At 47.4% G+C, this 27464-nt stretch overlaps 1 protein-coding gene across 1 annotated transcript in view; it reads right to left on the reverse strand.

Moving 5' to 3' along the window:
* LOC138471753 (uncharacterized) overlaps window positions 1-27464 on the reverse strand; it is a 136185-nt gene that overhangs the window by 38243 nt on the left and 70478 nt on the right. Inside the window, exon 3 of the mRNA XM_069609565.1 lies at window positions 23358-26254. Coding sequence (XP_069465666.1) covers window positions 23358-26254 — 2897 coding nt within the window. The remainder of the gene's footprint in view (window positions 1-23357; window positions 26255-27464) is intronic.

Below are 27464 nucleotides of genomic sequence, written 5' to 3' on the forward strand. Positions count from 1 at the left end.
TTTTTTCTGTGACCCTTTGAAAACTATTTAAAGATACTCATTGATAGATTTGCGTAGGATCTTTTTGGGGTTCTGTCTACTCACACATCCTGCTATAGAGCACCCGTTGAGATAATTATTGTAAAAGATGACTATACTGTGCCAGAAGGCAGTGTAAACACAGTGATGTGCTATACAAATCCACATAGGATAACACACCATGCATGTAAATAAACATAGAGAAAAGTAGTGTAGCAAACGTGAAATCACTCTTTTTGCTCTGGTGCCTGCTACCGACACTTGGCCGTACTGTCGCGCTTTAGTGACGAGTGTTGAAAATACCAAATCAATACTGCTCATTTTATCATCCTGGAAGGTAGAAAAGCTAGGCCCGCCGTGCCATTTTTTGAATCATTGACCTGCGCGCGGTATTTACTTAGCTCAAGGAACTATTTGAACAGCTGTAAATCGAGTATGTCAGGGAAAGTAACTTGGCTACCAGGTCTCCTCCTCCTCCTCAGAGCCCTCCTGCCTGAACTCATTGGCCTGATCACTGCAAAGGCTCTGTGATTCAGAGAACTCTGTTATGTTCCAAACTCCCGACCGAGGTGTCGGCGGGAGAATGGAGAGGTGGGCCTTGGGCAGCAAGGCCCCGCTGCACAGCTCCAACGGGAGCAATAAACACACAGACACACGTGTGTTGGTGTCATGACCAGAAGTGCTCGCCTGGAGCGGGGGCAGGGCTTTTATTCAGAACGCCTTGCGTCACCGCGTAGCGGGACGCAAGGCGGATGTAACATTCCTCTTTTATTTTAAACAAAACATTAACCAACAACATTTTAACCAACAAACATTACTTTGGCAAACTGTTCTAACCAGGGAGTTAGGTAGTCTCTCAATCGGGTCTTCTACCACACATAGTCTCTGAGTCTGGCCGGGGCGCAGTTCTTAAACTATATCGTCCACCCCTGGGTGCACACCCCTGGCTCCCATCGTGTTGCTCACCTTCATCATTCGGCTCACCCAGTTCTGGTTCACTCGGTGGCTCCTCCATGGTCGCTTCATCTTCCGGGTGGTCATGTCCCTCCCCCATGGGCGGGTCTTCTTCTTCCTCCAGTTGCGGCTCTCCATCTATCCATAGATCCTTTGGTACTGCCTTAAACCAGGACGCATTTCTCGTTACTTGTCTTTGTCCCCTCTTGGCTGTTATCATGGTGCTGTGCCTCTGGCTTACAGTCCATGGGACGGCGTCGTATTGGGTGTCTAATTTCGATTTCGATGGGTTCCTCACCATGACCACTTGATCACCAACTCAGTGGTGGGACCTCTTGGCATTCCTTTTGTTACTCATGTGTGCATTCGCCACAGTCCTCCTTAGTTCGGTGCGTTCGTGGTCATACGTGTCTGTGCTCATGCTCGGATGGTGCGGGATGGATAAGTTGATGATCGTTCCATACATCATGACTGCCGGCGGTATTCCAAAAGTGCTGTGGGGTGTTACCCTGTAGTTCCTTAGGAATCGGTATAAGTCCACTCTCCAGGGACTTGCGTTAACGCGCGACAGGTGCAAATCTTTGTTCATTGTCCGCATGAAACGCTCAACGTCGCCGTTTGCCTGCACCCATCTCGGCATTATGTGGTGGTAGCGGATGTTGAGTTCCGTGAGATATTTCTTGAATTCCTCTACTTGGAACGGTGGGCCGTTGTCACTCCTAATCCTCCTCGGAAGTCTGTGCATTGCGAACATTTTCTCGATTGCGGGTATGACCGCCTCCGCTGCCGTGGAGTTGACGATTTCGACCTCGGAGTACCTGGATGATCGTCGATCGCCACCAGTAGGTATGTGCCTTCCTGTAGTTTGCAGAAGTCTATGCTGATGGCGTCCCATCTAACGGACCCTCGCTCCACTGATAGGATGGGTTCGGGACTGGGCGGCGCCCCTGTTATTTGGCATGGGAGGCAGGTGTTGACTAGCTGCTCGACTTTTCCATCTATGTGGGGGAACCAGACGCGGTGCCTTATCCGGGCCTTGGTCCTCACCATCCCCTGGTGGCCTTCGTGCGCCAACGCCACTACTCTGTCCTGTAGGCTTGCAGGAATGACGATCCGGGTCCCTCGTAGGATGAGCCCCTCTTCTGTTATGGATAGGTCCTGTCTGACCGTGAAGATCCCCGTGAGGAATTCTTTGGCTTCCGCTGTTCTGTTGTGGATGTTTCGTAGGAAAGACTTCCATTCCCCCGAGATGATCGTGTCTTTCACCAGATCACAACATGGGTCAATTTGCGTGGCCTCTAAGATGTCTTCTATTCCGATGGCTCTTGGCTTCATAGTGTGTACCACCTGGCAAATGTGTTCCTCCGTCTCCTCCGCCACGTGTATTTCCCCCCGGTGTGACCGCTCTTGGGTGTCTCGACAGGAAATTCGCCGGGTTACCACTGCCTGGCTGACATGCTAGCTCAAAGTCATATTGTTGTAGATGTAGCAGCCACTTTGCAATTCTGGCAGGGGGGTGTGATAAAGTGCCTGTGAAGATCGGGAGTAGTGGTTTGTGGTCGGTATAGAACTTTCGGCCATATAGATATAGATGAAAATGGCGGCAGCCCCACAGTACTGCGATCGCTTCTTTTTCGATGTGGGAGTACCGTTGCTCCGTCGGTGTCAGTGCGCGGGATGCATAGGCAATCGGCATCGACTCTCCTGTGTTAGCCACCTGGGATGGCTCCCAGACCCACGGGGTAGCGTCAACATACAGTTCTGTTGCCAGTCCAGGATCGTAATATGCCATGGTTGTGTCTGCCGAGAGTGATGCCTTGATGTGTTCGAATGCTTCTTGGCAGGCGGGCCCCCAATCCCACTTCGTGCTGGCCTTCGTGAGTTCTCGAAGGGGTTCTGATAGCGTGGCCAGGTTTGGGATGAACCTCCCGCAGTAGGTGGCCATTCCTAGGAAACTGCGAACCTCCGTTGGCGTGGTGGGGGGTGAGGCAGCCTGGATGTCCGCTACTTTTTGGGGGTCCGCCGAAATGCCAGCGCTGTTGAAGATGTACCCAAAAAAAGAGATCTCTTCCTTTAGGAACTCGCATTTTTCTTTGTGAATTGTCAAACCAGCACTCTCTTACCTAACGAGTAGCATGTGAAACCTCCTTACGTGTTCTTCCTTATTTTCTGCATGAATGAGAATGTCATCACTGATGTTTAGGACCCCCGGAATGTCGCGTATTGCCTCCTGGATGGTTTGCTGAAAAACTTCGGCCGCCGAGGAGATTCCGAAGCTGAGCCGCTTGTATCTGCATAGGCCGATGTGAGTTGAGAATGTTGTGATGTCCCGGGAATCACAATGTAGTTTCAGTTGGTGATATCCGGCGTTCAGGTCAACCTTTGAGAATATCTTGGATCCTGTGAGGTCTGCTACAATTTCATCGAGGTTCGGGGTGATGTGATGCTCCCGTTTTATCACGGCGTTGGGGAGGCGCATGTCAATGCATATTCTCACTTTCCCGGGTTGTTTGGGCTTCTTGGTGACAACCATGGGTGACACCCACGGCGTAGGCCCAGTCACCTCCTCGATGATGCCCGCTTTCTCAAGTGCTCGAAGCTCCTTTTCCACCTGGTTCCGTATGTGGAACGGCGTTCTTCGGTGTCGCACTGCTCGCGGTTGGACAGACTCAGCTTGATTGACTTCCCTTTCAGGCATCCAATCCCTTTGAGGAGGTTCGGGTATTTCTTGAGAATGTTGTTGACGTCTTGTGAGTCGGTCACTTCGCATATGAAGCTTATCTGCCCCAGGTCCTCTGCTGCGTCTCCGCTCAGAAGACATTCAATGCCTGCGTTTACTACGTAGATTTTTGAATGCAGTGATTTTCCACCCTTGCTAAGTGTGGTTCGGAATCTGCCTACTATGGGCAGTGGAGTCTTGCACCCATATGCAAACAGTAGCGTGTCCATCGATTTCAGGGCAGGTTAGGGCCGTAATTTTCTGAATACGGTCAGTGGCATGACATTGACGGACACCCCCGTGTCCATAGTCATTTGCGTGTCTTGCCCTTTGATCGCTACTTGGCATTTTCGCCTTCGCAGTTTCCTTTTGGGTGTTGTGCTTCCATAGTTTAGTGCAGAAACTAGGTATACTTTCTTTCCTTTCTTCCATTGGTCGTTTGCATCTTCTTGCTGAGTGTGTGCCACATCGTCCGTCCCCTTCCTCCGCTGTCGACGAGTTCGCAGTTTCGACGCAGCGGGTGCTGGCCTGTTTCTTTTTCTTTCCTGCATTTTTGTCCTGGGGTGCCTGTGGTTGCTTTTGTGGCACCCCCGACGATCTGCACACTTTTGCGTAGTGGTCTTTTCTGCCGCATGCCCCGCATGTGTTACCTTGGGCCGGGCAGTTTCGTCCTCCGTGGCGAGGCCCTCCGCACCACCCGCATTCTGTGGGTCCTGGGATTCTGTGTTGCCATCTGGGATGCGTGCTGTTTCCACTGGCCTCATCCCTCATGTATTGGCGATTCGTGATTTGGGCCACGGTTGCCATTGTGAGAGCCGGCTGTAGTTTCTGTAGGGTCGCGCCCATGTGTGCCACCCTGGCATGTGCCAGCTCCCTCTGGTGGCCAAATTCCAGGATTCTGGTCAGGGAAATTCCTTTTTCGCATCATCCTCCTTAGCTTCTCTGAGTGTATCCCATTTATGAGTTGGCGTCGGATCTCCTTTTCAATGTCCGCAAATTCACATGAGATCGCGAGTTTACGGAGCCTGGTGTGATATGCATCCAGTGTCTCGTCCTCTATCTGGATGGTGGTGCAGAATATAAATGTCTCATAGTCTGGATTGAGCTGGGGCATAAAGTGGCCGTTAGGGCGTCCTTCGTTTGCTGGTAAAAGTTGAGGCCGTCCGTGATGGCAAGCGAGTTGAAGATGCGTAGGACCTCGTCTCCAACATTAAGTAGGAGGTGCAATCTCATTTTCCTTAATGTGGTAATGTCTTTGCACAACCACAATTTTTGTATCCACAACTGCCATTGTGGGCCAACTGATGATGGGTCGGTGTACGGATCAAAAGGGTTGAGTGCAATGGTTGTTCCTCCTTGTGGGCGTGCTTGCGGCATGGACGGTGACAGGTTCGCAGCAATTCTGGAGGGCGTGCCGGGCCTGGGAGTGGACGTGCCTGTCGCCATATTTCGTGGATCTGGCGTCTAACAGTGCGCACTTGTGGCAATGCTCCCTCACCTTGGAAATCTGTGGGCAATTCCTCTTGGCTTCCCCGTCGTGTGTCCACGTGTTGGGCACGAGGCTGCTTTCTCTACCAGCTGTTGAGCCTCAGACTGCCTGCCCTATGGTGTTCGGGCCTTCCCGTGATGTATTTCATGGCCGTGGGTGTGGGCAAATCAGCTGCCATCCACTTGTGTGCTGTGTGGGCTTTTTCGGATTCTTGAGGAAAAGGAAAAAAAAAATATATATATATATATATATATATATATTTTTTTTTTCTTTCTGGTGGGGGTTTGGGTGCCCCCACCGTGATTCCAAAAATTTCGCCCTCTCCGAGTGCTGTGTCTGCAGGGCGGCGGCGTCACGTGTGCTGTTTTGTATCGCTTCCTCGTCACCAGTGTCATGTTCCAAACTCCCGACCGAGGCGTCGGCGGGAGAATGGAGAGGTGGGCCTTGGGCAGCAAGGCCCCGCTGCGCAGCTCCAACGGGAGCAATAAACACACAGACACACGTGCGTTGGTGTCATGACCAGAAGTGCTCGCCTGGAGCGGGGGCAGGGCTTTTATTCAGAACGCCTTGCGTCACCGCGTAGCGGGACGCAAGGCGGATGTAACATTCCTCTTTTATTTTAAACAAAACATTAACCAACAACATTTTAACCAACAAACATTACTTTGGCAAACTGTTCTAACCAGGGAGTTAGGTAGTCTCTCAATCGGGTCTTCTACCACACATAGTCTCTGAGTCTGGCCGGGGCGCAGTTCTTAAACTATATCGTCCACCCCTGGGTGCACACCCCTGGCTCCCATCGTGTTGCTCACCTTCATCATTCGGCTCACCCAGTTCTGGTTCACTCGGTGGCTCCTCCATGGTCGCTTCATCTTCCGGGTGGTCATGTCCCTCCCCCATGGGCGGGTCTTCTTCTTCCTCCAGTTGCGGCTCTCCATCTATCCATAGATCCTTTGGTACTGCCTTAAACCAGGACGCATTTCTCGTTACTTGTCTTTGTCCCCTCTTGGCTGTTATCATGGTGCTGTGCCTCTGGCTTACAGTCCATGGGACGGCGTCGTATTGGGTGTCTAATTTCGATTTCGATGGGTTCCTCACCATGACCACTTGATCACCAACTCAGTGGTGGGACCTCTTGGCATTCCTTTTGTTACTCATGTGTGCATTCGCCACAGTCCTCCTTAGTTCGGTGCGTTCGTGGTCATACGTGTCTGTGCTCATGCTCGGATGGTGCGGGATGGATAAGTTGATGATCGTTCCATACATCATGACTGCCGGCGGTATTCCAAAAGTGCTGTGGGGTGTTACCCTGTAGTTCCTTAGGAATCGGTATAAGTCCACTCTCCAGGGACTTGCGTTAACGCGCGACAGGTGCAAATCTTTGTTCATTGTCCGCATGAAACGCTCAACGTCGCCGTTTGCCTGCACCCATCTCGGCATTATGTGGTGGTAGCGGATGTTGAGTTCCGTGAGATATTTCTTGAATTCCTCTACTTGGAACGGTGGGCCGTTGTCACTCCTAATCCTCCTCGGAAGTCTGTGCATTGCGAACATTTTCTCGATTGCGGGTATGACCGCCTCCGCTGCCGTGGAGTTGACGATTTCGACCTCGGAGTACCTGGATGATCGTCGATCGCCACCAGTAGGTATGTGCCTTCCTGTAGTTTGCAGAAGTCTATGCTGATGGCGTCCCATCTAACGGACCCTCGCTCCACTGATAGGATGGGTTCGGGACTGGGCGGCGCCCCTGTTATTTGGCATGGGAGGCAGGTGTTGACTAGCTGCTCGACTTTTCCATCTATGTGGGGGAACCAGACGCGGTGCCTTATCCGGGCCTTGGTCCTCACCATCCCCTGGTGGCCTTCGTGCGCCAACGCCACTACTCTGTCCTGTAGGCTTGCAGGAATGACGATCCGGGTCCCTCGTAGGATGAGCCCCTCTTCTGTTATGGATAGGTCCTGTCTGACCGTGAAGATCCCCGTGAGGAATTCTTTGGCTTCCGCTGTTCTGTTGTGGATGTTTCGTAGGAAAGACTTCCATTCCCCCGAGATGATCGTGTCTTTCACCAGATCACAACATGGGTCAATTTGCGTGGCCTCTAAGATGTCTTCTATTCCGATGGCTCTTGGCTTCATAGTGTGTACCACCTGGCAAATGTGTTCCTCCGTCTCCTCCGCCACGTGTATTTCCCCCCGGTGTGACCGCTCTTGGGTGTCTCGACAGGAAATTCGCCGGGTTACCACTGCCTGGCTGACATGCTAGCTCAAAGTCATATTGTTGTAGATGTAGCAGCCACTTTGCAATTCTGGCAGGGGGGTGTGATAAAGTGCCTGTGAAGATCGGGAGTAGTGGTTTGTGGTCGGTATAGAACTTTCGGCCATATAGATATAGATGAAAATGGCGGCAGCCCCACAGTACTGCGATCGCTTCTTTTTCGATGTGGGAGTACCGTTGCTCCGTCGGTGTCAGTGCGCGGGATGCATAGGCAATCGGCATCGACTCTCCTGTGTTAGCCACCTGGGATGGCTCCCAGACCCACGGGGTAGCGTCAACATACAGTTCTGTTGCCAGTCCAGGATCGTAATATGCCATGGTTGTGTCTGCCGAGAGTGATGCCTTGATGTGTTCGAATGCTTCTTGGCAGGCGGGCCCCCAATCCCACTTCGTGCTGGCCTTCGTGAGTTCTCGAAGGGGTTCTGATAGCGTGGCCAGGTTTGGGATGAACCTCCCGCAGTAGGTGGCCATTCCTAGGAAACTGCGAACCTCCGTTGGCGTGGTGGGGGGTGAGGCAGCCTGGATGTCCGCTACTTTTTGGGGGTCCGCCGAAATGCCAGCGCTGTTGAAGATGTACCCAAAAAAAGAGATCTCTTCCTTTAGGAACTCGCATTTTTCTTTGTGAATTGTCAAACCAGCACTCTCTTACCTAACGAGTAGCATGTGAAACCTCCTTACGTGTTCTTCCTTATTTTCTGCATGAATGAGAATGTCATCACTGATGTTTAGGACCCCCGGAATGTCGCGTATTGCCTCCTGGATGGTTTGCTGAAAAACTTCGGCCGCCGAGGAGATTCCGAAGCTGAGCCGCTTGTATCTGCATAGGCCGATGTGAGTTGAGAATGTTGTGATGTCCCGGGAATCACAATGTAGTTTCAGTTGGTGATATCCGGCGTTCAGGTCAACCTTTGAGAATATCTTGGATCCTGTGAGGTCTGCTACAATTTCATCGAGGTTCGGGGTGATGTGATGCTCCCGTTTTATCACGGCGTTGGGGAGGCGCATGTCAATGCATATTCTCACTTTCCCGGGTTGTTTGGGCTTCTTGGTGACAACCATGGGTGACACCCACGGCGTAGGCCCAGTCACCTCCTCGATGATGCCCGCTTTCTCAAGTGCTCGAAGCTCCTTTTCCACCTGGTTCCGTATGTGGAACGGCGTTCTTCGGTGTCGCACTGCTCGCGGTTGGACAGACTCAGCTTGATTGACTTCCCTTTCAGGCATCCAATCCCTTTGAGGAGGTTCGGGTATTTCTTGAGAATGTTGTTGACGTCTTGTGAGTCGGTCACTTCGCATATGAAGCTTATCTGCCCCAGGTCCTCTGCTGCGTCTCCGCTCAGAAGACATTCAATGCCTGCGTTTACTACGTAGATTTTTGAATGCAGTGATTTTCCACCCTTGCTAAGTGTGGTTCGGAATCTGCCTACTATGGGCAGTGGAGTCTTGCACCCATATGCAAACAGTAGCGTGTCCATCGATTTCAGGGCAGGTTAGGGCCGTAATTTTCTGAATACGGTCAGTGGCATGACATTGACGGACACCCCCGTGTCCATAGTCATTTGCGTGTCTTGCCCTTTGATCGCTACTTGGCATTTTCGCCTTCGCAGTTTCCTTTTGGGTGTTGTGCTTCCATAGTTTAGTGCAGAAACTAGGTATACTTTCTTTCCTTTCTTCCATTGGTCGTTTGCATCTTCTTGCTGAGTGTGTGCCACATCGTCCGTCCCCTTCCTCCGCTGTCGACGAGTTCGCAGTTTCGACGCAGCGGGTGCTGGCCTGTTTCTTTTTCTTTCCTGCATTTTTGTCCTGGGGTGCCTGTGGTTGCTTTTGTGGCACCCCCGACGATCTGCACACTTTTGCGTAGTGGTCTTTTCTGCCGCATGCCCCGCATGTGTTACCTTGGGCCGGGCAGTTTCGTCCTCCGTGGCGAGGCCCTCCGCACCACCCGCATTCTGTGGGTCCTGGGATTCTGTGTTGCCATCTGGGATGCGTGCTGTTTCCACTGGCCTCATCCCTCATGTATTGGCGATTCGTGATTTGGGCCACGGTTGCCATTGTGAGAGCCGGCTGTAGTTTCTGTAGGGTCGCGCCCATGTGTGCCACCCTGGCATGTGCCAGCTCCCTCTGGTGGCCAAATTCCAGGATTCTGGTCAGGGAAATTCCTTTTTCGCATCATCCTCCTTAGCTTCTCTGAGTGTATCCCATTTATGAGTTGGCGTCGGATCTCCTTTTCAATGTCCGCAAATTCACATGAGATCGCGAGTTTACGGAGCCTGGTGTGATATGCATCCAGTGTCTCGTCCTCTATCTGGATGGTGGTGCAGAATATAAATGTCTCATAGTCTGGATTGAGCTGGGGCATAAAGTGGCCGTTAGGGCGTCCTTCGTTTGCTGGTAAAAGTTGAGGCCGTCCGTGATGGCAAGCGAGTTGAAGATGCGTAGGACCTCGTCTCCAACATTAAGTAGGAGGTGCAATCTCATTTTCCTTAATGTGGTAATGTCTTTGCACAACCACAATTTTTGTATCCACAACTGCCATTGTGGGCCAACTGATGATGGGTCGGTGTACGGATCAAAAGGGTTGAGTGCAATGGTTGTTCCTCCTTGTGGGCGTGCTTGCGGCATGGACGGTGACAGGTTCGCAGCAATTCTGGAGGGCGTGCCGGGCCTGGGAGTGGACGTGCCTGTCGCCATATTTCGTGGATCTGGCGTCTAACAGTGCGCACTTGTGGCAATGCTCCCTCACCTTGGAAATCTGTGGGCAATTCCTCTTGGCTTCCCCGTCGTGTGTCCACGTGTTGGGCACGAGGCTGCTTTCTCTACCAGCTGTTGAGCCTCAGACTGCCTGCCCTATGGTGTTCGGGCCTTCCCGTGATGTATTTCATGGCCGTGGGTGTGGGCAAATCAGCTGCCATCCACTTGTGTGCTGTGTGGGCTTTTTCGGATTCTTGAGGAAAAGGAAAAAAAATATATATATATATATATATATATATATTTTTTTTTTTTCTTTCTGGTGGGGGTTTGGGTGCCCCCACCGTGATTCCAAAAATTTCGCCCTCTCCGAGTGCTGTGTCTGCAGGGCGGCGGCGTCACGTGTGCTGTTTTGTATCGCTTCCTCGTCACCAGTGTCATGTTCCAAACTCCCGACCGAGGCGTCGGCGGGAGAATGGAGAGGTGGGCCTTGGGCAGCAAGGCCCCGCTGCGCAGCTCCAACGGGAGCAATAAACACACAGACACACGTGCGTTGGTGTCTTGCCCGGAACTGCTCGCTTGGAGCGGGGGCAGGGCTTTTATTCAGAACGCCTTGCGTCACCGCGTAGCGGGACGCAAGGCGGATGTAACAAACTCCAACCCACTAAAACTCTGACGTGATTCGTGATTTACACAAATGTATCCAGCTCAGCCTCAACACGCTGAATTATTTTCACTCGAGAATAAATCACTCTTAGACGGCCATGGGTAAGCAGGTTGAGTTGTGTTTAGTTTGAAGGAGCAAGCTTTGGTGCAATAGGTGCAATTTTCTTTTTGGTTTAGTCACATACGGTGGTGTTTTAGCACCACATTGTGACCGAAACAATGCTATATAAAATAGACAGAAGGGAAGGGATATTGAAAAGCAGAACATTGTGTTTGCATGGACAGCAGCAATACTTGTAGTATGCATTAGCCGTTTGACAGATTGTTATTTTTTGTGTTTCCACCAGATCAACCAATGAGGAATTGTTTTATTAAATGAGTGGCAATCTGGAGCTGGGATTACAAGAATGCACTATACAATCCTTTCACTCACCATACTTTGTTTTACCAGTATGATTTAGCACAGGTATGAGTAAGCAAAAGAGTCTGAGTCACAGTGACAGTCTATCATCCTAGTCCTAGTCTCTCCCCCTATTCTTAGTTTTTTGGCCATGTCCCTCATTCTGGCAAACTGCCCTAATCCCTCGTCCAATTTTAGTCGCTCGTTTTAGTGCCTCATCCTAATGTCTCATCCCAGTCTCTAGCCCTCATCCTACTACTAATCTCTCTTTCTATTCGTTAATTCTAGTCCCTCATAAAGTCCTAGTACCCTCATTTGAGACTCTCACCATAGTCCTAGTTGCTCATCATAGGCATAGACTCTAATCCGAGTCTCTTATCCTAATCCGACCACCTCATCCTAAACCCTTGTCCATGCCTCTCATTCTAGTCTCTCATGCTGGTCCTCATCCTAATCTCTCATGCTAGTCTCCCATATTAGCCTATCAAGTCCTAGCCCTTTCACCTAGTCCTAGTCCCTCGCCTCAATCGCTCAACCAGTCCTAGTCTTAGTCTCCCATCTAGTCTTTGTTCCTCATCCTTCATTCATTCATTGTCACCCGTTCTTTTCCTCCCTAATCCCTTATGCAAATCACTTGTCTTAGTCTCTCATCCAAGTCCTACTCTCTCATCCTAATTCTAGTATTTCATTGTAGTCTCTGATCCTAGTCCTAGTCCCTCATCCTAGTCCCGTGTTCTCACCTGTTACTTGTGATGGTTCTTCTGTCAAGTACTCCCTTTGGGTCTTTCTAATGCTCTTGTGTTTGGTGTTCAGGTGTTCACTGAAGAGGTAAAGTCTGTCCCTTCCAGCCACCACAATGCCTGCCTACTGAGACAGGTCAGAACAATACAGTCATCTGAGGGGGCGAACTTCAAAGGGGAAAAGCCAAGGCAGGCACAAAATACCCCAAAGGATTTCAAAAATAGAGTCCGCAGTTGTGGTAAATCCAAAGTCTTGAAAACATCCTACAGGAACCAGAAGAATCAACTGAGAAGATAAGAAGCAGAGCTCAAAGGACCAACGGGAAACAGAGAAGCAAGTTAAGATACTGGGACAAACAGAAGATATGGAGAATAGCAGGGATAACAGATCAGTGGAACGAGGAAAACAAAGGAATCAGGAGGATAAGCAGGGAGGAACGTGGGGGAGAACACACCAAGGAGCATATTACCCAGAAAGGGGAAAGCAGAGGCTTGCAACGCAGGGTGCCGCTTGTTCTGGGAAACTAAACATGGTGCAAGCTCCGCTGTGGGCACCATTTTGAAAAGACTAGAACGGTAATAGAAATGCCAGTCTAGCATAGCAGCGTCCATGCCGCCATTGATAACGTAGCAACCGACACATTGCTATGACACTTGTCCTAGTCCCTCATCCTCTTCTTTCATCCTAGTCTCTCATGCTAGTCCTCGTCAAAGTCCTAATCTCTTATCCTAGTCTCCCATACTAACCTCTCATCATTGTTACTTTTGCAGTCTCAGTTTTATGTCTTAGTCCTAGCCCCTTGTCCTAGTTGTGGTTCCTTGCCTGAGTCTCTCATGCAGTCCTAGTCCCTTGTCTTTACTTCTTTGTCTCTTTTCTTTTTCCTTCATCTTAGTTCCCTGACCTTTTCAATTGTCATTTTCCCTCACCTTTGTCTTTGTCCAACCCCATTACTTTGTCCTATTCTCTCATAGTAGGCTCTCATCCTAGTTTCTCATTCCAGTATCTTGTTGTCAGGTCTACCCTTTTCTTGGGGTCAGGAGTCGAGGTAACTTTTAGAGGCAGCATACATTGGGCTGTCACGGTGAGGAGATTGATTGTTGTGAGTGTGAATTAATTGCATGCTTTCCTTAACCAGATTTTTCCCCTAGGAGTCTACGCCTCTCCCCCTCCAAGATGGTGAAGGAGGTTTTGGGTGCTCTTTGGTTCAGTGGCCCTGGGCAGTTGAATTGGAACCTTCTCTGGAATTCTAAACAACCTTTCTTTGCTGGAAATCTTAGAGGACAGGCCAATTTGGCTGAAGCTCCTGCACATACTATTTAGAAAGATGTTTTTGTTAAAAGACTGAATACGCTGAGAAAGAAACAGAGATGACTTTGTGGGACAAGTTCTAGTGTTGTTGGTGGGAGTGCGACACAACTAAACAATGATCTAGTGTTTGAAAATGTAATAGCTTTTACACGCTGGAACAATTTGAATTGTGGTGTGAGTCTCTGAAAAGAAATGATGGGCTCTTAGCTTGCTGGAGAGTTTCGGTTTACTGCACAACTCGCCGCTTGAGTAAACATGGGCCTTGGCCAGATACATGAGCAGAGAGCAAATACTATCCTTCAGTGAAAACAAGCTGCATATTCTGACCTGCAAAGTGTGCACAGTCACTTCAGCAATGCTTTAGAATTAGCAAATAAAGTGTACTACAATTGCTTGAAGTAACAACTGTTTGTTAAGAGGAGTAGTGTCTCCTTGTCAGTCTAAGGTACGTACAATGCTACTAAATAACTCATTATTAAGGAAAAGACAATGTGAGGGAGAAAATTCACTTTTTAACTTTTGAGAGTACATATTTAGAATTCTTAAAGTTAGTTAGGTTAGTTAGGGTTTAGGACTCACCCGAAAATTAAATTAAAATTAAAGGACTGATAAGAATTAAGGAGGGAGAACAGCTTTATGATCAAATACCAATTGAGAAAAGAGGAGTCCTGGTCATATGGGAATTTGTGAACCTATGGACTCTCACTACTGCAACACTACTGCAGGATTAATTTCCTTACACAAACCAAAGAACTGAAAATAAATCAATCATTAAGCCTGTTGGCAGGTTGCAGAGGCTAGCCAGACATAGTCAGGGGTGAATGCTCAAAAAAGGGAATAAGAATGTTTCTAGTTGCAGCTGTTCATGTTAATGAAATTGTCTTTCTTTTGTCCTTCTTCTTTTCACTTCTTCAGATATCTCACAAGCAGAGGACTGTGTTTTTATTTTGTCCCAATCCCTTTCCCCGCACTGGGATGAGTAGGCTGAGCCCCAGTGTGTTTTTCACTCTTGACTTCAGACTCCTCCCTGGGACAAGCAGGGTGATTGTACTCTTTATCTCTGTGTTCCCTCCGGGGTCTACTGCCACTCTTCATTCTTCTTTTCACAGTAGTTTTAATATCTTGTTCTTCAAGTGGAATCTTTTGTCTTGTGTCACAATAACAAACAGTAGCTTGGTTTGACGGATTTCTATAAATCCATGTGGTTACTGCTGTTCCAAAAGAAAGGACTGTAGGGAGTTCCTCTGCAGAACCTTGTCCCACGGGGTGGAGTCTCTCCCTGTGAGGTCTGCTTGCCGCCACCCTTAGGAGGATTCTTGTGTAGTGGGCTCATCTCCCTAGCCTCACAGGGGAAGGCTCCCCCCGGGTTGAAGTGACTAAATCCTGTGATTCGTCACAAAAGAGTTATTGTTTCACACTGGACGCTCATAGGGGTCTGTGGGGCCAACTTCAGCTCCTATGGAAAATGTATTTAAGCCTGTTCCTGACACTCACTCAGTCATAGCCCCTCATCCTAGTCCTTTATTGCGGTCCCCGTTCTTCATACAGCCTCATTCTAGTCTCTTGTCCCAGTCATCCTTTGTCTCTCGTACTAGTCTCTTGTTCTAATCTCTCATCCAATCCTAGTCCACATTCCTAGTCATTCATCCTAGTCTCTCATTCAAGTCCCTCAACCTAGTCTTGCATCACATCCTAGACCCTTGTCATAGTCCCTAGTTCTAGGCCTACTCTCTAGTCCTAGTCCATTTTCCTCATCCTAGTCTCTTGTCCTAGTCTCTCATTCCCTCAGTTTGTCACTTATCCAAATCTGCACTCTGTCCCTCAGCCTAGTCTCTCATTCTTCTTCCTAATCTGCACCCTTATCCTAGTCCTAGTCCCTTGTACTACTTTCTAGTTCTTCGTCCATGTCGCTCAACCTAGTCCCTATCCCAGCCCGTAGTCTCCCCTCTTAGTCTCTCATTCTAATCTGTAATGCTTGGATTAACCCTCTGGGATTGAGGAGTTTTAGTGGCTCGGGTTAATCCTCCTTGTTTTGGTTGTGGATCGGAAAGTGTTATTTAGTTTAAACAGGCAGTATTTTGTAATGCCAACTATTTCTATCTCACCCCGAATATGTGCCTGGTGGAATTACTGCCTTTGGTATTCTATACGAATATCCCATTCAAAATTACTGTTGTGTTAGGAAGGGAAGGTAAAGATTTAAGCAACATTCCTTCCTGTATTGCAGGCGCTTCTCTTCAATGTACCAAATATTTATTTTGTATGGGGTCAAACAAAGGGACTTCATGGATGACACAACACCATATAGGTTCCAAACACAATCGTTATTCAGTCCAAAACACAGGGGCTGGAGCAAGGATATATATAAAAGAAGAACAAGAATGCATCTCCTTATAACAGTGTGATGTTCAAAGAGAACAAAACAGGTGAACAGAATATCGAAACCCCAAATTACAGTAGGACAGTGGTCCTACGTCCAAGAGCCCAAGTCCACAGTAGTTTGTATTCAGGCTTATATCATACCAAATGTATCATACAAAGCCGCTCACAGTTCCTTTAGGATCACGGTGTCCGAGACCGTCCCATGGTGAGGAATATTAGGAATATTGGCTCTCCTGAGATTAGGTCGCTCGTAATTTTGTCCCCATCTTCCCTGAATGGATTTTCAGGCTGCAGTCATTGCTATGAAGTCCCCCCAGAAAAACACAGTGTGATGAGTTCAAAGCCAGCTGCCAGTTTATGCTGTTCAAACCTCCACCACCAGGGCAGTTTCTAGGTTTCTAGACAATATGGCGCCCATGGCGAAACACCAGAATATACACACGCTGCCCACACCCAAGTTGCTCCTCTACTGCTACCGCACAATGCGCTCCCTCTCCAAAATCATTAAATCATTGCAATTTCAATACTGTTGTATTGTCTTGTACTTAAAATGAATAAGTAGACAATGGGCCTCATTACGAATCTGGTCGTAGCCGTGCCGGAAAAACCGGCAGGCTGCTGCCGTACCCGTAATACCATTCCGCCTCTGTGATTGCCGGAATCACTGGGGCATTACAACCCCGGTGACCCGGTAATTCCGGAGGCAGAATTCTGTAAATCCCCATTCCCATGGAGTCCCATAGGACTCCGCCTGCAGGCGGGTGGTGTTAATCCCGCCAGGTCAGACCTGGCGGGAGTGACATCTCCTGCCTGCAGGACTCTGAATCAGCCGGTCCGGAAAGGTCGTAATGAGGCCCAATGTATACAACAATATTTTAAACATGAAATCATTTTTTATCTCATCTTTTGGTGTGTTGTCTACATAAGGGCACATTACTACATGATGATGCTTCTGTAAAAGCATCAATTTCTGCCCGGTCTATTTTCTGCAATTATGTCTCAAATGAAAGTGTAGCAAGAGCAAATAGTTATCTTCAATTGATCAACATAGAGCTCAGAGGTCATTCCAAATGTTCTGGTGGAAGATTGGAAGATGGATGTGAGAAATATGGAAAGAGCTAGGTGGTGGTGAGAAAGGAGGCAGTTCCCAGCTACATTAAGTAAGGTTAAGTTACAAAGGGTTCCTTGAAGCTACCTCAAAGCACTATAGGGAAGACCAGAGAAGTAGGTAGGCTATGAGATGATTTCTTCAGAACTATCACCTTTTCAACCAATTTCCAGCTTTATTGGTATATTTTTGGGAAAAGTACAACAATTTGTTTGTGTTTTTTTCCTTTTTTCTTTTTTTTTGCTTCATAAATCAATTATTGCAAACAATTATTTACTTCACAATATTTCAGATGATTAAAGCATCTATCTTATCTTAATTCATTCTTCGAATATAGTGTTACAAACATTCTATACTACTACACAGTACTTTTTACATATATAACAAAAAGTTTCTTCTGTACACTTTTCATCAAAAAGAAATGTGAATACATGCTTTAAGGGAAGTATGGTATCAAAAGCAAGACAGACACAAAAGATACTATTCTTGCCCTACGTCTAGTATGGGAGAACGCTCGACCATCAAATAATAAATAACACAGCCCTAGTGGAGTCTGTCAAAACAAGATGGCCTATGCTAACAAAACCTAAAATGTGTGTGGGAAAAAATGTGTATGCAAAAGGAATAATGTGCAAAACTATAAAGAATCAATGTGTCTGAGTCAGCTCTCCTCCCCACATCGGACAGAATGGGGAAAGGCGCCCCCCGTAGACAGTATGAAACACTCTGGCTCAGGTTCTTAAAAATGAAAGGCACTTCATAACATGGATTGACGCCCGCCTGGCCTTCCACGCTAAAGTCTCTCTTTCCAGCTTCAATATATAGTTCCACAAAAGGTTCATACCGTTTTCCCTCAGTCCGGCTCGGACCGTTTCCAAAACACAAAGTTCAGGTAGGTTTCCCTGAGTCGGGCTCGAACCTTTCAAAGTACAAAGTTCACGTGGATCCCCCTCTGTCGGGCTCAGACCCCTTACGGATGTCTAAGACTTTCGAATGTGCGTGCCTCCTTTACAGACCACCGCAGGATGACTTCGACTAGGAACTCAATGTTCAGCTTTTCCTCTCCTCTTCTCTCAGGGTTAACTTTGTTCACTTTCACTTTTATAGTTCATTCACTTTAATTGCCTCAAACAATGCACCTTTCACAGAGACTTTCGAGTGGGCTACTCCTTTTGGCTGGATCACTCCGTTACTCAGTATCGCCGATTCCACAGCTGTCTTTATCTTTAAAGTTCATTCACAGGTCTGCCTTTCCTCATGTCTCATCCACACGTGTGCAGCCTTCACTGTCGATATATTGTTGCAAACATCAATCTTTCTTAGCACACACCAGTCTCTCGGGTCGTTTGCCAACTCACCGGCTGTGTGAGTCTTCCTTCTTGTTTCTGCAGTTTTCTTCGAGTCAAGGTTAACACCACAGGGTTGGGCTCACCTCTCCAACTCTGCCGTTCACCCGCGAGGGTCATTGGCATCCTTGAAGCACAATTCAGTTCCCTTATTTTCTCCAGGGGTCTCCTTCAATCGGGCTCAGACCCCTTCAAAAGGTCACAGATGGGTCTCCCTCGTCCGGGCTCAGAACCCTCTTAAAGTTCACAAAATAAATGTCCTTGGACTTCCAGTCCCAGAATCCTTCTTTCTGATTTTGCTCCCACTTCGCTAGTTCCCCCCTTTGGCATGCTGGCGGTTTTGGGAGCAGCAGGAGTTTATTGGGATTATTATTTATTTATTAATTTTTCCATTTGTATAGCGCACACAAGCCCTGAGGCATCTGGGCACTGGAGAGAACCAGTTACATGAAGCCCGGGGGCCAAAGAACAAAAGAACAAAAATCAGCATACAAAGAGGTTACAAGGGAGTACACAGGGGGTTCTTGTTGAGGTCAGGGTCTCGCCACCTGCCCTTCAAAGGCCTGTGCTTGCCTGTTTTGCCCAGGGGAGAAGCTCTGGCGTGGGCACCGCAAGTTAACCCCAGCTGCCCCTGGTTTGGCTCCTGGAGGTGCAGTTCCCGTTCCACACTTCAGCTTCTGTACTCAGAGGTCCAGCAATCAGGTAGTCCTCCTTCCTTCGGGCCTTCCAGGGTCTCTCCAGCTTGAGTTTTCTGCCTCTGGCATCCGTGCACCATCCAGCAATTCCAGCTCGCTCAGAGTGTGCCAGTTTGCTCTGCCCTTTATGGTGAGGGGGAGGCTTAATAGGTCTCAGTTGAGACTGATCATCAAGGGAGGCCTGACCTTGCCTGTCCTTGTTAAGGGGACAGTCTATTGTTAAATGGGAAGAGTCTAGTTCAGTGTCTGAGTGTGTTTCTTCTCAGTGATCTTCATTCTCTCAATCCCTTTCTTCTTCATCTCAGTGTTTGTATTGAAAATGGGGGGGAGTTGGGAAGTCATAGTGTTTTCTGGTAATTATGTGAAAATTGGGTTTAACATATCCCATGTAGACTGAGGGGGTGTCAGGTAGGGGTGTGTCGGAAAGGGGGAATACTGCGTCTCTCCAGAGGGCATTCCTCCCACAGTCCCCAAGGACCCCCTGTTCAGGTGATCCTCCCGCACTGGTCCATCACCAGGGTCTGGTTCCAAAGGCGATGACCGTGCCCTGGCCATCTTAACAAAAGATCCTGGGGGTCTATGATATGATATGATAGGTTATTTATATATATATATATATCTATAACACGCTTAATACCCAGAGGTTTATAAGTGCGAACCCAGGGATCGAACCTGTGTTGCTCCGTGTCGTCTTGCTTCCAAGGCAAGCATGTTGCTCTTGAGCTATCCTTCCAAGACTTGGGTATCTCACAATGCACACATGGGTGTTAAGTGGGAATCACATCACATGGTGTGCAGAAGAAACGGTTTGTTTTGTATGTAAAAATACTGGGTTGTGGTATAGGATGTTTGTAACACTATGCTCGAAGGATGAATTAAGATAAGAAAGATGCTTTAATTATCGGAAATACTGTAAAGTAAAGAATTGTTTGCAATAATTGATTTATGAAGCAACAAAATAGATAAAAGGAAAAAACGAATAAATTGTTGTACTTTTCCAAAAAATATACCAATAAAGTTGGAAATTGGTTAAAAAGTTCTGAAGAAATATGCATTAAGTGCTTTAAAGAATAAATTGAAATAGTTATTATAACAACATTGTTGGGCACACCATTGTGAGAAATGTTATATTGAACCCTATGTTCCCAACAGGAAGGGTTTTTATTTATTTATTTATTGGACAGTTGTATGGCGCCTATACACAAGGGTTTCCAGGAGCCACAAGGGAAAGAAAGTATAACAACAAAAAACTGTTATATTGGGTCTGTGACAATCCTCCCGGTCAAGTGCAAGAACAAGATGGTAAGTGCGGGGGAGGGGGGGCAGGTGTTGGAGCGGCCAATGAGGCAAGTGTCAGAGAAAAAGGGAAAGGGAGGGTGAGTGTGGTGGACAGGGTGGGTCAGGTTAGGGCCATTCCGGGGAAGGGAGGCCTAGGGCAAGTGCTGGCAAAGGGCGCTGGGGGGAGACGTAGGAGGGTGGTCTGGCCCCCGTATGACTCTGAAGGGACCAGGCCCCAGTCGCAGTGGCAGAGGGAATGTTAGAATGGGAGGCGGTGAGGGAATGAAGAGGAGAAAAGGAAAGTCTTGAGGAGTTTGCAGAACTTAAGGAGATCCGGCTCAAGTTTGAGGGGGGCAGCCAGCCGTTCCAGAGAGAGGAACCAGCTGAGGAAAGGGATCTACCTTCCACTCTCTGCTTGGAGAAACGTTTGACCTGCAGAGAGTTGGAGCCAGAAGACCGGGTTTTCAGGCTAGGAAGTGAAGCTGTATTCAGGCTATGAGGTGAAGCAGTAATATTACAATATGATCTGTTTCTAGACAAAGTATAACAATACCTGCCAAATGGTGTGAGAGCAGGAGCATCTAATGGAAAAACCTGGTATATGGTGAGAGTACATGGTTAAAGGATTGCAAAATCTAGAAAATATCAAGCATATTCTGGCTTTTCAAGAGCCCACCACATACTGCAACCCCTCATGGAGTCTCTCTCTCTCTTTTTCTCTGCTCTCTCCACTTCTCTCTTCCAACCTCCTCCTGATTCAACACTCGTTCTCCTTTCTCCTCCTATCATAAATAGGGGAGCTGCCATCTTGGATACACTGCTGACTCTGGTTTCCGATCTCCATGCGGCTCTCCACTGGGCCATGCTGCAGAGATTACCCATTGAGATTGCAACCTTGTCTGGTATATGACAAGAGGATAAGGCTTGTATCTACTCTCTCCCTCCATGGTCGCGGACTGCACCTTTCTGTTATTTCTTTATTATGAGTCTCTTATAGCGACTTTGTCTTGGTGGATGTAGGTGGACTGGCTGAAGAGGTTGGAGACTGGTGAGAGGCCCATGGATCTCACATATACCACTTATGTGGTCACCATTGGAAAGTGGATGATTTTCCCAAACCGGCACTTTTTCCAGCATCTGACCTGTGACTTTGTCATAGGGGTTACAGTGTAGATCTATTATGTCCATCATCATTGCCATAGAAGGAACAAAAAGAATAGCCATTGGGCCTCATTATGAGTTTGCCAGTACAGTAACAACAGTACCGGTAAGCTTGCCGGTACCGTTGTTACCGGACCAGCAAACTACGAGGTCTGCTTGCGGGTGCCTCTATGCCCGACAGGTCTGACCTGGCGGGCGGACCGGCACCCACGAGCAGATCATGTCGGATGCACCGGCACCATTCACGAATGGTGCCGGTGCATCCGGCCTCCCCATTCCCATTGAGTCCAATGGGACTCAATGGGAATGGGGAGTAATTTTTTCTGGCGCCTGGGAACGGGCAATTACCGGGTCCGGCCGGGCCGTAATGACCTGGTAATTGCCCATTCCCGGGCACCGGAAAAAAAATGATACCGGTGGCAGCCGTGCCGGTTTTACTGCCACGGCTACTACCGGTCTCATAATGAGGCCCATTAAAAGTGGTATGATCTGCTACTGTTTACAATCGATTTTCATCCTCAAAATGAGGGTGAGAAAGGATTTTACAAATCCACATGAGTTACTGCCAATGTAGCGGATATTTCATAGCAAAGAACATTTCCATAAAGACCACTTACAGTCACGTTAATAACTCCATGCAGCATTTATATTTGGATATAGACTCCGCTTATAGTGATGGTCTCAAGGTAAAGACGCCTTGCTTTAATCTGTCGGCAAAACGTGATTAGATCTGGTAGATGAGGGGAGCCTGGTAAACTTGAGAGAGCACTACAGTGTTGATTTACAAAGCTTTTTCCAGGAGTAGGTCTGACTTACTCATGAATAGAGGCTGTTCCTATGGAGTATTAGGGAGTTTTGTGGGAGTCATGGAGGTGTCTGAATGGGGAAGAGGTGAAGGCGAAAATTGAAAAAGGTTTGCAAAGGTAGGGACAAAGACTGATATGCAAATGGATATTTCCCATCTGTGAAAGGCACAGTGAGAAAAAGCAGTGGCTGCGAACTCTCAAGTGGTTAATAACCACTGAACAGGTTATCAAGCCTTGTTTTATCGAGAGAGGGGCGCCCGCTACCTTTGCAAAACGAAAATTGAAAAAGCTCTCACAGCCTATTTGAGTGTCCCAGAGTGGTGGAGGCGGGGCCAGGAAAGAGGATTGAAGAAGAGCCAGGGGGCACAAGCAAAGCAAAGCCAAGCCCTCTTAAGACAGAGAGGTGTGTGCCAAGCAGGAGGGGAATCCGATACCCTGGGTTTTTATGCACTGCAGAGTTGCCGATTCTGTCAGAAAGATGTAGGGGTGCCAGGTTGGGGTATCTGGAAAGTGCATTCAGGTGGACAAACCTGATGCTGTGATGTCTTCAGCAATGACCAAGAAAGACAAAGGGAAAGTCAAGAAAGAGGTGGGGGGACACTATACCTCTGAAGAATGTGTGTGAACGCAGCCAAGTACTCTGTCCTCAACAGAGGGCAGACACGGAAGCACTGAGGACCTTGGTTCCAAAGAAAGACAGGTGGACAGTTATGATAACCCTCACCTATCCTGCGGCCGTAGTCCAACCTAGACGCATTTTTTGTCTGTGAAGAATAAAAGTACTTGTGCACTGGAATATGAGTTTGGAGTCGTCTGTTGATGCCTGCGCTGTGTCAGCTTCTATCGGAGACCTTTGGCTCAGATGAGGGCCAGTATAAAGAGATCCTTTGATAGACAAATTGTGCATCAAATGGGAGTCATTTTGGGGATTAAATAGGAGCTATTTTGGGGGTGAAATGTGAGAGACATTGTGGGGTTGAAATGAGCAGCATTCGGGGAATCAGCTGAAAGGCATTCAATGTGTCAAATTCACAAGATCAAATGATTTGACTTTCATGAATCAAACTGGACACTGCACTGGTCAAATTAGGAAGACTGGAGAAATCGCCTGGTGCACATTCCCAGTGCTGCAGGCTAATGCATTGGGTCTCAATAGACCCTACGAGGCAAAGACAGAACACGTTAAATAAATAATACACATAAAATGGAGACGGTTAGGCATGTACCACGCAGACAGTACAGAGCTATACAACAGTAGGCACCATGGCTAAACTGATGTTTCCTTATTTGCACTTAAAGCCATATTCTAATTCCTTGTACTTACTGGCATGCCACACTGCGAAGATCTGAATACACCATCCTCCTTCCATCCTTGCTTTCGTTTAATTTTCTTGTACTCTTTCATGGCATCGTCTATAAATTTGGCAACAATATTTTCTCCTATCCGGAGAGCTGCCTCGGATCCTGGAACTGTGCAACTTTTATCAGGATTTTTGTAGTTGCCAACATCCCACAGCACGCAAGGGAGCGCGTCTGGTGGTGTCTGTGCAGTGTGGTCATTTGTTTCCTGAAGGAGTACATCTTTGCCTCTGGAATTCGACTTGAGCTCCAAACAATCCTCTACAAAGGCAAACTTATGTTGTGGTCGAGATGTTGCAGAAAAGGCATTTAAAGTGTCACATAAAAGCTCTCTGAGAATGTGGCTGCAAAGTTCGTCTGTCAACTTCTCCTTCTTCTCTGGAGAAAACCTTAAGAAATCTTGTTTGTTTGTCATTTTCTCCCAGCATTTTTCCTCATTCGTCAATGGAACAGCATCTTTTGGACACTCTTCGGCTGTGCTCGCACACTGCTGATTGGTTAGGTCATGGTCAAGAACCAAACCCTCAGAGAATGTTTCTGGTAAAGCATAATTTCCGATGCATGCAGTGTTTGTGCGCAGTGACGCGATGTCCTCCCTTCCGCCGAGCACAGACCTATGTGAGATGTTCTGGTTTTCTCTGAGTACTGAGGTTTTTCCCTTCTCTTGGCTGCATTGTTTTGCCGTTTGTTGACTGAAATTAGTGGCCTGATGCTCCGCGCCATAATCGTTCTTTGGGGCTGGACCATCAGAAAAGGAGTCTTCATCGCCAGTGTCTTCGATGCTATTATTTTTGTCCTCCAAAAGGTGAGAGATTTCATGCGGTTTGGCAAAAACCCCACAGTGGTTAGCACACTCAAAATATTTGACCCCCTCATATGTTCCATCATGACCACCTTCTGGTTTGTCAAGTGCCACACCTGCCCAGTACCCGTCATCAAAAAGGGTCTCCCCTTTAAACCGTAAGGTGCCTGGTTGAGTGTGCTTCACAAGCACCCGGTCTCCGATTTCAAATGATATTAGTTTATCGCCACTGTCCTCGTCTGTAGACAGTGTAAGAAATGGCTTCCTCTTCTTGCGTAACTTGTTGGGATTGGTGTTTGTTTGACCTTGAAAACTTGACGCTGGTGAATTGATGGGTTGAGAGGATTGTAAATACGAGGGGCTGCTTTCCTTCACATCATCTATGTTTGTTTTCTCTCCCTCTACCTGTACCTGATTTGAAGGCCAACTGTCTAAATCCCCCTGTTGTAAAACAGGCACAGGAACGAGCACTTGAAGTGGACTATTGTCAATTGGCTTTTTGACAGATAAAAGTGGCAACCTATTCAGTTCATCTTTGTCAGAAGAAGGACACTCACTGTCAAGTAATCTTAGTTCTTCTGGTGGTGAGGGAAAGTCCTCATGGTTCAGGTCCAAATCATCACTTTGTATCGATGCCTCATCCGGAAAAGAAGGAAGGTCATCACTTTGGCACGACCGATCCTTCTTTGTAGAAGGAAACTCCGAACTTCCATAGGAAAGCACTTCATCAAGAGGGGACAGTATTTCTGATAAAGTGTCTTCGTCAATCGAGAGTAGTACTTCATCATTAATAAAAATGAGGTCATCTTTACTCTGAGATGGCATGTTGTTTATGTGAGGGAACAAATCTTTGGAGCGCGTCAAAGGTAATGACTTGCTCTCGCTTTTCATCAAGTTTTGGCATAACATGGAAGGTTTCTTTGGGGTATTCTGGGTCATCACTTGAAAATCATCACACTCTGATGAAGCCCTGGCCTCTGTAAAGGTCAACAACTCTCCAAGGCTCGTGGACTTTAAATTCTGTCCAGTAATCGATTTGCAGGAATCTGGCTGATCATTTAAATATTTTGGTTGATCAGTTTTGTCATCTGACAGGGATATGTCTTCAGATTCTGAAGCCAGTGGTGCCATTCTAGTGCCTGGTATTTCGTGCGCAAGTCTCACAGTTTTTCCTAATTGCTTCTTCTCAGGTTCTACAATGCTGCTAATGCCTTCTGTCGAAACACCTCTATTTGCAACCTTAGGTTGACTATCAGAGGAAAGAGACTTAGTTTCAAGATTCTTCTCACTTTTATCAATTCCAGGTGTATATTCAGGTGGGTTCAAATCTTTGCAATTTTCATAGTTCTCCCTGGTACCGGGAATGGAATTCCTAAGTGCACCGGATGAGGCTTCCACATTTTCTTGAGGATTTGATATGTGGTGGGACAAGTGTTCCTTTCCTATGTCGTGCTCCAAGAAATCACCAGAAGCCTTTGGATCTGAGTCCTTGACTCTTTCGAGCCATTCTTCTTTCAATGACATATCATGCATTTGATTGACATTGTGTGAAGCATCCATATGCATTTTGGGAAAAGGGACGATTTCCGATAAAGGGTCCTGAAGTTCAGATCTTTCTTTTAAAATTCCAAAATGTAAATCACAGGATGGTGGATCGTTGGATCTGTTAATGGGTAATAATTCCATGTCGGCATTATTCTGTGTTTCTTTTGTATTTTCAGCTGGTTGTTGATCACTGCCAAACACCTCGGAGTCACTAACATCTGTGTCCTGTGCATTATCCAATCCAGAAAGAGAAGCAGAGCTTCCAGAAATTTCGATGAGCACGGCAGAGACCTTTTGAAAGTCAGAGAGGGATGGATATAAAATGATGCTATCAGATCTGTGGGACGAATCATTTGACAAGCTGTCAGATGAGGAAGGATGCTCCGTAGCAACTCTTGAAGCAGGCTCTGCCAATGGGCTCTTCTCATATTCACACAGATGGGTACTTGTGTGTAGGTCATCGGCAAACGTTTCATCACCAACTATAAAGGTTTCTGTGTCGACAACTCTGGAATCTAAAAAAAGAGAATGGATTTTAAATGAGTAGCACTTTCATTTAGACTATGTTTTGTAGCACATTCTATGAGATAAACAAATTAGACCAGTGGTAAAAATTAATGGAAAAGCAACACATCCCTTTTCACCTGTAAGGAAGCTAAAATGACAGCTCTGCAGAAAGTGATCAATTTCACAAACAATTTGTCATACAACGTATGTTGTGTACTCTTCGGGATATTGCCTGCTGTCATCTTGACTGCTGAAGTGGTCTACTTCAAGATCTACTTTCATCCTCCTTAGCACTCCACAAAGTCATCAACTCGCACTCGATTCAATTGACCCCGCTCCTACTGACACCAGTCTGGGTGGGTCTCTGTCCACCACTGATCCTTGAACAAGCGCCTGTGCCTAGTCATTTAATCCATTGCCTGAACTACCTTCCCCTGTAGCCAGCTCAGGTAATCATCTGCAACCCAACCAAATGCCCCAATCGATCACAAACCTCCACCAATTCACCACCCCTTTGCTACTTCCGGAGTCAGCTCTTTCTCTCTTAATACCTTACATTAAATTGCATCTTCTCCAAATGGCAGGCGTTGGGTCTCCCACTGACTTCAATGGAGTCAAGCAGTGCAGCATTTAAAGGGACTATACAGAACAGGGAGCAAAGAACATTTTTCAAATAGTGCACGTTTTGAATTGATTTTCCTCTAAGCGCTGCAGGCTGGTCAATAAATGGGAGAAATAAACATTCTGCTGGTCATTTTATTTTAAATCCTAAATTGCACTGAGGTGTCCACTTTGTTTGCAATTAAGTGCAAAAGGACCCCTTTGTGCAGTTTTCACCTTTTCCAGCGTGTAATGGAAAAGTAAAGTGCCATACACAGACAAACAGCATCTGTTTTCATGATGCTCCTTTTAGACTCTCCTACCAGTCCCCTGGGGTTTTCCACTGTCGATGGTCTGCGGGTGAGCAGGGTCTGAACCCTTCAGGGGCAATTGGTCTACATTCGTTTTTGGATGGAGTTTCGTGCCATTGTGCGATTCTGGCTCTGCCCTGTCTGCTCGCGCAGACCAAGGCTTTTTCTGCAGGGGGTCCACATCTTACATTACTAGAATCCGTGTACACCCCGAAGAAAGCTTTCCATCATTTGTAAACCCAGTGCACAGTCCTCTGATCTCTCAAGAATCCGCATTGGGAGTGTGGATATGGGCAAAACGGTCCAG

This window comes from Ambystoma mexicanum, chromosome 8 (genome assembly GCF_040938575.1).
Source record: "Ambystoma mexicanum isolate Mex_15411 chromosome 8, UKY_AmexF1_1, whole genome shotgun sequence".
Classification (NCBI taxonomy): Eukaryota; Metazoa; Chordata; class Amphibia; order Caudata; family Ambystomatidae; genus Ambystoma; species Ambystoma mexicanum.